At 38.5% G+C, this 9,750-nt stretch overlaps 1 protein-coding gene across 2 annotated transcripts in view; it reads left to right on the top strand.

Moving 5' to 3' along the window:
* The first annotated feature begins 4,629 nt into the window (after positions 1 to 4,629).
* LOC126162772 (uncharacterized) overlaps positions 4,630 to 9,750 on the top strand; it is a 96,937-nt gene continuing 91,816 nt past the window's right edge. The window contains exon 1 of one of the 2 annotated variants that reach the window (XM_049919474.1): positions 4,630 to 4,782. In XM_049919474.1, coding sequence (XP_049775431.1) covers positions 4,747 to 4,782 — 36 coding nt within the window. In that variant the 5' untranslated portion in view covers positions 4,630 to 4,746. Of the gene's footprint in view, positions 5,144 to 9,750 lie in introns of both variants that reach the window. The other variant, XM_049919473.1, reaches the window with a different exon arrangement.

The following is a 9,750-nucleotide window of genomic DNA, read 5'->3' as shown; positions in this document are numbered from 1 at the left end:
TTTATTAAAAGTGCATAACAATATTTCATTCTGACAGTGTATTAATTATGTAAATATTTGCTGACCCAGTTTATTGTATTGTATTTACCTATTTTGACCATCTCCTGACAAATGATCAGAGTAGTAAGTATTATATTCAAATTTGTTATATTTTTTATGTTATACTTTCTGACATGTTCCACACCCACGAGAATCATCTCATTTTTTTGGAACTTTGGAACAAAACTCAATCTAATCTAATCTTTTCGTCATTTATATCGCTATACTTTTTCGTCATTAAGGAAATAAAATACGACAAGTGATAATAAAAAAATCTGTTGGGCAGAGTCAAGCTTTTTGAGAAGCATAATTTTGTCAGCAGCCTTAGCGGCAGTACCAAAATTACGTGTGTAAACACAGCAGAATAATTGCGAAATTGATCTTGCAATGAAGGGTTAGAAGATACAAGGCATGAGCTAACAGTGAACAATATTTAATCACACACAGCATCATATAGTGTACATAGTAATGGTATTTTTTTCTGTATAGCAGAACAATTTGGCACCTTGCACCTCTTTAACTCTTTCAGGTATACAGAATTTGACCAAAAAGACAGCTCTTGAAGTACATGACTTACTTTTATTGTCAAAAATCGTATAAGCAACATACTTATAATAGAATGATCATAATTATTACCATTCTACATAAAAATTTAATTTTTTTGTAATCATTGCTGGTCACAAGGGAGGTAGTTCATTTTTTGTACCACCATGCATTAAGATGCATGGTAGTCTTGGAAGCAAGATTTCCTTTTCCCTCAACGTAGAGGAACCTTACACATACTACACATTCAGTTGGTGTGAATATGTTGTTTCTTGGGACTACATGCTGCACATCGCCTCCTTATACATCTTTCTGGCTTATGAGATGAACTTTCAAGATGCACAGATTTCGGGACAATGGGTTTCTTCTTGTTGAACTGGATAATACTGCTCCGAGTTCGCTTTTTTCCTCTTGAAGCTACCAAGGCAGAAGCCACTAAGGCCCTGGCGATTTTTCTTCTGAAATCCTTCATAGTCATCTTAGGGAACTTCATTTCTTTATGGATGATGAAAGCATTCACCACGGTGGTATCAATGAAGTACCAAAATATTCTGTGCCACCGTTTTCTGCTCTTTCACCAACAGTGGTATCAATGAAGTACCAAAATATTCTGTGCCACCGTTTTCTGCTCTTTCACCAACAGTTTCATATACTCCCGTCAGCTGGTCAAATTTATTGACACAATTCTTGTTGGCACTGTAATTGGAGAAAACAATGCGGCACGAAAATTTTGTTTCATTTCCATCTTTTTCCTTTCTAGTAACCTCTGTTGTTCGAATTGGATCATCGAAGTTGAAAGCAGATGGATGGATCTCTTATCTTTCCACTTCATCATACTCAGGCCTGTATTGCTAGTAGCCCAATCATAGTCACCTCTTTTCATTTCTTGTCACATTTCATCATGGGTAAGGACTTTCTACTTGCATTCACCGTATCACAAGCATGGATATTGTACTCTATCAAATCTCGAAGGAGATCTGGGCTATTGAAGTAATTATCAAAATAAACCCTGCGATCCTAAATTTAATATTTTCAGTGAGGGCTTTCACAACTCTTTCTCCTAATTTCTTTTCTACAGTATTATCTGTCTTTCCAGTGTAAATTTTAAGTTCCCAGGCATAGCCGGATTTGCTCACTAGTACCCACACCTTGTAGCCTCTCTTGATAGGCTTCTTTGGCAATTACTGTTTTGTAGAAGATCTGCCTTTAAATTTAATCATGAATTGGTTCACTGCCATGCAAATCATTTGGATTTAGTGCTTTCTTAAAGATATGTGCAACATTCTCTAGAAAAGGACGCTACTTATGAAGTTTATCATAGTTGGTGTGTACTTGTTGTTGCGTTTTACTGTTGTCATTCAAATGCAAGTTGGTGAGAAACCACTTGAAACATCTCCTTAACATTAGCAGACTCACAAACTATCATGTAGGTCAGTACCTGAACTCCAGTAACCTCTGTTTTATGCTCATCAAAATATTTATCCATAAGAAAGTTTTTAATTCTTCCTTGGATGCTGGTACATAAGGTTTACCAGTAGTCAGAGATGACTGTAGAGCATACAAGTTCATCTGATATAAAATTAACTCCATAATATCATATGAAAGCAGAATGCCAAATAACCAAGATGGTAATGGTGTACCTAATTCCACAATAAAATCACTGGGACCACACTGGGAAGTAAATGCAGGGGCATCAGTAGGGCGTTCAGTTTTGCTCCACTAATGTTCGGTCTCCGATTGATCATCAGCAGTCTCAGATGGAGTCTGATGCGCTGTGACAGTTTAGCTTAGCTCAGTGTTTGGTGGCCTAATCACTAAAACGGTAGTTAGGCACTCATCCTCCGAATCAATTGACGTATCAGAATCAAACAGAATATTTTTGGATGTGGTCACTGCTGTCATCATTTTCCGCAGTATCAAGGGCTTTCAAAATTTGAGACTCACTCAGTTTTCTGTGGCCCCTCATTATCACTGAAAAGTAAAGATTAAGATCTGCCCATGCTTGAAGTAGACTGAGTGTTATGGTATTGTATTGTATTGTATGAAACTGGGGACCTAGAAACGATGGAGAGGCCTTGTTCCTCCCAAAGCCCTCAGTGTTTCACAACCACACAACAGGCTACAGCAATCCACTCATCCCACCACCGCCCTACACCAAACCCAGGGTTATTGTGCAGTTCGGTGCCCAGTGGACCCCTCCCCCCTGGAAACGTCTCATACGAGACGAAATGTTTGCGCGGTAGAGTAATTATGGTGTAAGCATACATGGAGAAAGCGTTTGCTTAGCAATCACTGACATAGTGTAACTGAGGCGGAATAAGGGGAACCAGTACGCATTCGCTGAGGCAGATGGAAAACCGCCTTAAAAACCATCCACAGACTGCCCAGCACACCGGACCTCGACACTAATCCGCCGGGTGGATTCGTTCAGGGGACCTGTACATCTTCCCGCCCGGAAAGGAGTGCATTACATAGCACAGTTCACCGGTCGGCCGAGTGTTATGGTATGGCGGTACATATTTTGAACCGAAGAATAATTAACTACATTTTAATAATTTTTCATAGAATTAGTCTGAACAACACAAAAAATTGTAATAAACAAATGTACTTACATATTACAAACGAAATTTTGTTGGTAACTTCCCTTAGCAGCTAGCAAAAAACAATGTTGCACAAACAATGCCTTCACAGTGTTCTTGAGCGCGACTGACGTAGATACACAAAGTACTAGGGCTGTTGTAAGAACTAAATTACTACTGCCAACTGATGCATACATCTAACAACTACACAGAACGTGCCCTGATAGTAGTTAAAGTAATGTGTCACAAGGTGTGTTGTTATACGCATCCAGAATGGTGGTACAAATAATGTACCACCATCCAACTGCGGCCCAGCATCCTGTGATCCACTTACTAGATAACTAACATGTTGACGGAGGTGACAGTAGAACTTTTGGTTTGGGCACCACGTTGGTGCGGGGGTGGAGGGGTCCCGTCTCTCTTCAACTGCAGTGTAACATAGTGTGGTACACAAATTGTACCACCAGACTTGAAAGAGTTATCATGGTGACTGACGTCACGCGTCACGGCTTTGCTTCGCGTAGTAATGTCTCTCCGGTTTAGTATTGAGCTCACTGTTTAATAATAATGTCAAAGCGTGAACATATTGAACGTCTAAAGGGCGCATATTGATGTACTGTCAGTACTAGAAATATGAACAAGCAGTATTGATGGCATTCAAAATATTCTCTGTACTGTCAATACATACTGAACGTGTGAGGTCAAGTATTGACGGTTTGACAATATTCTCCATTGTGATGTTGACAGCTTCGTGTATCAATCACGAGGCGTTTTAGTGAGCGCCTTTTCTTTTCAGTTCGCCTTTGTTCGTATCATACATCAGATTCAATTTTTCAAGTGGTCTTTTAACATAAAACAATTTTAACAGACCTATGAGAGGCAAATCATAGCACATACCACATTCGGATGGTGAACGGAGGGGTCTCTATGACACTGCTTACATTAGGACAGAATTACACAGCAGTTTGGAAAAACGCTTCCGCTTCGAAAGTACATCATATATCTGCAATTACTGGTATGAGGTGTGCGAAATACACTTCAATTTCACCAAATTATTACAAAACGTAAAAAAAAAATGTTTTACGCCTGTTGTTAGAAAATATTTTTGCTAGTCGGGTATAATTGTTTCACAGATATAATAGAATTATAGTAATTGTGTTTCCTGATATTACAGAACAAGACTTCGAGCATTCGAATGACCAGAACGTCGCCAGAAATATCAAATATACTCGTAATCTCTCGTTGACTGCGATTGCGTCTCTCATTTACGTATCTTGATTCCCTGTTTTATCTCGTTTCAAAATTAATAACTTGTTGAGCCGATACGGTGCAGGACTAGTCGGGAAAAGTGTGAACTCTTTAAGATACATCGTGGCCTTGTAAAACCGCGTCGTCAATTGACAATTTTTGTCAATGTTATTGATGGTGCGAGGTCGCTTCAGTATAGTATTGTCAATAAATACTGAACGTGTGCTGGCCCCTTAAAATACGAGTGCATTGTTGATATGGTTTATTTCTTGGTCAGTTCTTTGACCATTGGTTAAAAGACACCGTGAAAATATATTTACATTAGGAATACAATATAATGATGCTTAACATTCTGCCAACATTTCCCTATTCGGTACGAAGAACCACAAGATTTTGAATAGCTCAAAACAAGCTAAAATAAAGTACATTATTGTCTGTAAATTGGTTACGACCTACTAAATTTTCTCGCTAATAATGTATAGAGAAAGTGTAGAAGTCGTATAAGAAGGAAGGTACGCGCCAATAAAGTTTGTCTGTGGTATTCACCAAACACCCGCGGTAGACGGGCGTCTAAGTTTTCATGGAGTGAAATAAGAGAAGAAATGATGGTTTTGGAACCGGAAATTGATCCGAATTTGTGCCGACTTTGTGGTAAAGCAGATGGCCTTAAAGTTGATATATTTGATGAAAAACACAATTATCAGAAGAAAATCCATTCATTGCTACCAGTTGCGGTAAGGTTCTGTAATGTATGCTTTCTTTTGTTGTGGCAGGTGCCCTAGTTGTAAATGAAACAAAACAGAGTTTTATAATCCGTGCAGTATAAAATTGCGATAAGTTCGAAAATATGGTCATACGTCGAGAGTTTTAAAGTAATTTGTCAGCCGTTTGCGAGATCATCGCCCTAGTGAAACAGGCTGTCAGCACACTTTATAGTCAATAATTATGTACTTTATATTCCCGAATACGGTCGCTCTAATACCCATTTTAATATCACCACACTCGAAAGCAAAACTCTAAATTCACAGTTAATTATAGCATTTATAGAATATTACTTTGTTCGCAGATGACAGCTTGCATTTGGTGGATATCACATTTAAATTAAATTGTAAAAAAGGCAGTGATAATTGTTTGTTCAAGGGCCACTCAAGATAAATTCGTGCCTAGCTACAACAGAATAGATTTTATTTGATGCGAACCAACATTACAGTTACACTAAATTTTGCTCGTGGCAAAATATATAGTCAAATTAGTTGCACACGTGATTAGCACCAAAATTGAAATACCTATTAATTTTACACATTTACTTTGAATGTGGTGTACATAATCTGAAGGCTTCGGGTGATGCACTCTAAATAGTGACACTGTTTGAAATGTTGTTTATCTCTGAGAATTTATGTTATAGGTCCAGAAAGTTACATTTTAGCCCATAAAATAATAATTGACAGAATGTTCACATGTAGATTGTTTGGTGTCTGAAACTACATGTACCTGTTTCATAACTGAGCATTGCTTAAGACAACCCTGTAGATACAAAAATGCCATCACATTGTAGTTTATCTAATAGGTTTCTTAAATCTGCTTGTGCAGGGCTGGTTCCATTGAGGAAGTAACAATTGTTGTTTCTTAGCCTTGTAAGTATTGGGATTTAATTGATAGTGTAACATACAAACAGTTGCTTCTCTGTTCCATGCCTCAATCCTTTGTTTTTTCTTCTTCATGCTGAGATCTACAAAACACAAGCGATGACTTACAAACTTCCACCATCATTCCTGATGATGATGACGATGAGTCTCATTGGTAGTGCAAAATTCGTTGCTCAGAAACAGCTATTTATATACTTCACTATTAATTATACTTATTTAAGTATTCATATATGATGTTAATCAAGAGGGGAATGCTTCATTCTACTTTGAAGAAATATTATTTTGTTATGTACCCACATTCTTCAAAAAGCACAAGTTTGAAAGACAGTGATCAATGAATAGGCTGTCTCTTCCTCTAACACATCAGCATAAGGAGAATGCCACAAAAGAATTACGTAAACATTTAGAATTAGTAATCTGTAGTGTTGCACTGGGAAATGGATGGGAGCACAGTGTGTTCTGAATGTCAAGAGTATGCATATTGGGTGTCCCTCATATAGGCCTCCCTTATCAGCCTCATATTCAAAAACTGTATGTCTGAGAGTTTTCAGCTAAATGTGTTTCAAGCAAACAGACAAATTGAATAACAAACCCTACATGGTCTGAAAGAAAAGCAAGAAACAAAGTTAATTTCAAATGGGCATCTTGGTTTAAAATATACATAGCTGAACAGAGCTCTCAGAATTAAACTTTTTTGGTTTGGAAAGCTTTTGATACTTAGAATTCTTATGAAGACAATATTCTTGACATTGACAGATTAAATGATGACTAGAGAATAGCCTACAAAAAGTTTTACAGACTAATGTATGTGCTTAAAAATTGTTTCTAAACTTACAGAGAGGAAGCGGGGTTTTTAAATTCCTATTTTAAATAAATGTGTGTTACAATAATACATAAGAATTGTAAAATTTGATGTGTTCTTTGCCTTTTGTCTATTTGGCCATGATATGTCTGGTCCATTGTTTGGTGGCCAGCTGTAAATTTTTGTATTTCTTGTGTTGGTAGGAGGGGCCAGCCAGACTTTATGTGATTAGCCATGACCCTTTTTTGTTGAGGTGACAGTCTATCAGCAGTGATCAGCCATAAGAGTTGACATGACGAGGAAGCATGCTGGTCACTAGTAACTACGGAAATACATCTGGATACTAAAGGTGCCACAGAAGTGCACAGAAAAAGATGTAAAGCATCTTATTTTGAAGATCTGAACAGTTAAAAAAAAGGGGGGGGGAGGCGGAGGGGATGAACTTAAATTTTCAGTGCAGAGTCAACTGTCTCGCCTATAGTGAATGAGGCAATATGGCTTGTGTAGACTGTTCAGTCCTTCAGTGTGCCTTGAAGAGTCATTTCCACTGATGACTTTCTTATTAGGATGAACTGATGTGTATGTGTTACTAATAATATTTACTGATACAAGTATTATGTACAATCTGACTTCTGTTGAAATTTAGTGCAGTAATGCACTCATTGTAAATAATTGTTGTAAAATGATTTTTCTATGACAATGAAAATAATCAGTTTTGATAATATAATGTAAATGGATATATAAAAAATCTATTCACCAGGTGGTGGGAGGGGGGGAACACACACAAAAAGGTTCAAGTTATACAAGCTTTTGGAGCCAGTGGCTCCATCTTCTGGGAGAAGAGTTTAAGGGGGAGGAAGAGGGGCGAAGGAAAAGGACTGGAGAGGTTTAGGGAAAGGGATACAGTTCAAAGAAGTCACCCAGAAGCCCGGGTCAGGGGTGACTTACCAGGTGGGATGAGAAGGAAAGACCAATTGTTGGTAACTGCACCAGACAAGATTTGAAAACCTGAGAGTGTAAAGATGGAAGACAGGGTAATATGCACAACAGAGATTACTACTGAAATATCGTGCACAAGTTTATAAGAGTGAAAAGCTAAGTGCATTGTAAGTAACAAGAGGTGGGAGGAGGGATGGTAAAAAATAGAAAATGCAGAAAATTAAAGATGTAGAAAACTAAAATGGAGTGGAGAAAGGAGTAGTTACTATGAATAAATGCTGAGACAGAAGAAATTAACATAAACTAAGGCCAGGTGGTGGTGAGAACCAAGGACATGTTGTAGTGCTAGTTCCCACTTGTGGAGTAATGAGAAACTGGTGTGTGGGGGAAGAATCTAGATGGTACATGTGGTGAAACAGGCACCAAGACCATGACTGTCATGTTGTACAGTATGCTCTGCAACAGGATATTGTCTCTCCTGGCTGATAACTAGGTGCTAGTCATGCCAACATAAAAGGCCAAACAGTGTTTACATATCAGCTGGTATATGACATGTGTTGTTTCACAGGTGGCTCTCCCCTTGATAGTATATGTTCTGCCAGTTACAGCGTTGGAATAGGTGATGGTAGGAAAGTACATAAGGCAAGACTTGCAGTAGGAATGGTCACAGGTGTAGGAACCATAGGGTAGGGAGATCGGTGCAGAAGGATCATAGGGTCTGACAAGGATATTGTGGAGATTGGGAGGGCGATGAAAAGCTGTTCTAGGTGTGCTGGGCAAAATCTCATACAGAATGGATCTCATTTCAGGGCATGATTTTAGGAAGTCATGGCTTTGTTGAAGTTGCTGGTTAATATGTTTGAGACCAGGATAATACTAGGTGACAAGTGATGTGTTCATAAGTTGTTTTTTGGAGGGATCAACAGTACCAGGATTGGATATGATGGCCCAGGAAATATGCTTTTGAGCTAGGCTGTTGGGATAATTATGTCCAGTGAAGGCTGAAGTGAGAGTGGTGGTGTATTACTGTAAAGAGTCTGCATCTGAACAAATCCATTTGCCTCAAATGTCAAGACTGTATGGGAGGGAACATTTGATGTGAAAAGGATGGCAACTGTCAAAATGTAAGTACTGTTGTTTGTTAGTGAGTTTGATGTGGTTGGAAGTGTGTAGCTGGCCCTCGGTGAGGATGATATGAACATCAAGGAAAGTGGCATGGGATTCAGAATAGGACCACGTGAAATTTAATTGGGTGAATGTATTTAGACGTTCCAGGAATGTTAACAGGTCAGCCTCACCATGAGTCCATACGGCAAAGATGTCATCAATGTCTCTGAACCAGATCTGGGGCTGAAGGCTTATGGATCCTAGGAAAGCTCCTCCAAGCAACCCATGAAAAGGTTGGCATAGGAAGGAGCCATCCTGATTCCCATGGCCGTACCCCTGATCTGTTTGTATGTCTGCCCCTCTAAGGTGAAGTAACAGTTTGTAAGTATAAAGTCTTTCTTTCTCATCCTGTCTGGTAAGCTTCCCCTAACTGATATTATGGGTGACTTTTCTGAACTGTACCCCTTTCCGTAAACATCTCCAGTCCTTCTCATTCAGCTCCCTTCCCCTTCAAATCTTCTGCCAGAAGAAAGAGCCACTGGCTCCGAAAGCTTATAAAAGTTAAACACTTTTGTGTATGTGTTTCCCTGCTGCTGCTTGGAAAGTAGATTTATTATCTATCCATTTACAATATAAAATGATTTTTCTGTTTTTAATGGTACAGGGCTACAATAGCCTAAGAATTATCACTTGCACCTCAGTGTATTGAATATTTACATGTTTTGTGAAAAGTTTGTTGTTACCTTTTAGATGAAAACAACCTTAAGATTTTTTGACTTATTTCACACCAGTGAGTACCATTTCACTTGGGATCTGTGGAAGGTATATTAGCATATCCATTTGTCTT

Source organism: Schistocerca cancellata, chromosome 2, assembly GCF_023864275.1.
Source record: "Schistocerca cancellata isolate TAMUIC-IGC-003103 chromosome 2, iqSchCanc2.1, whole genome shotgun sequence".
In the NCBI taxonomy this organism is placed as follows: Eukaryota; Metazoa; Arthropoda; class Insecta; order Orthoptera; family Acrididae; genus Schistocerca; species Schistocerca cancellata.
This window is presented reverse-complemented; position numbering and strand designations above follow the sequence as displayed.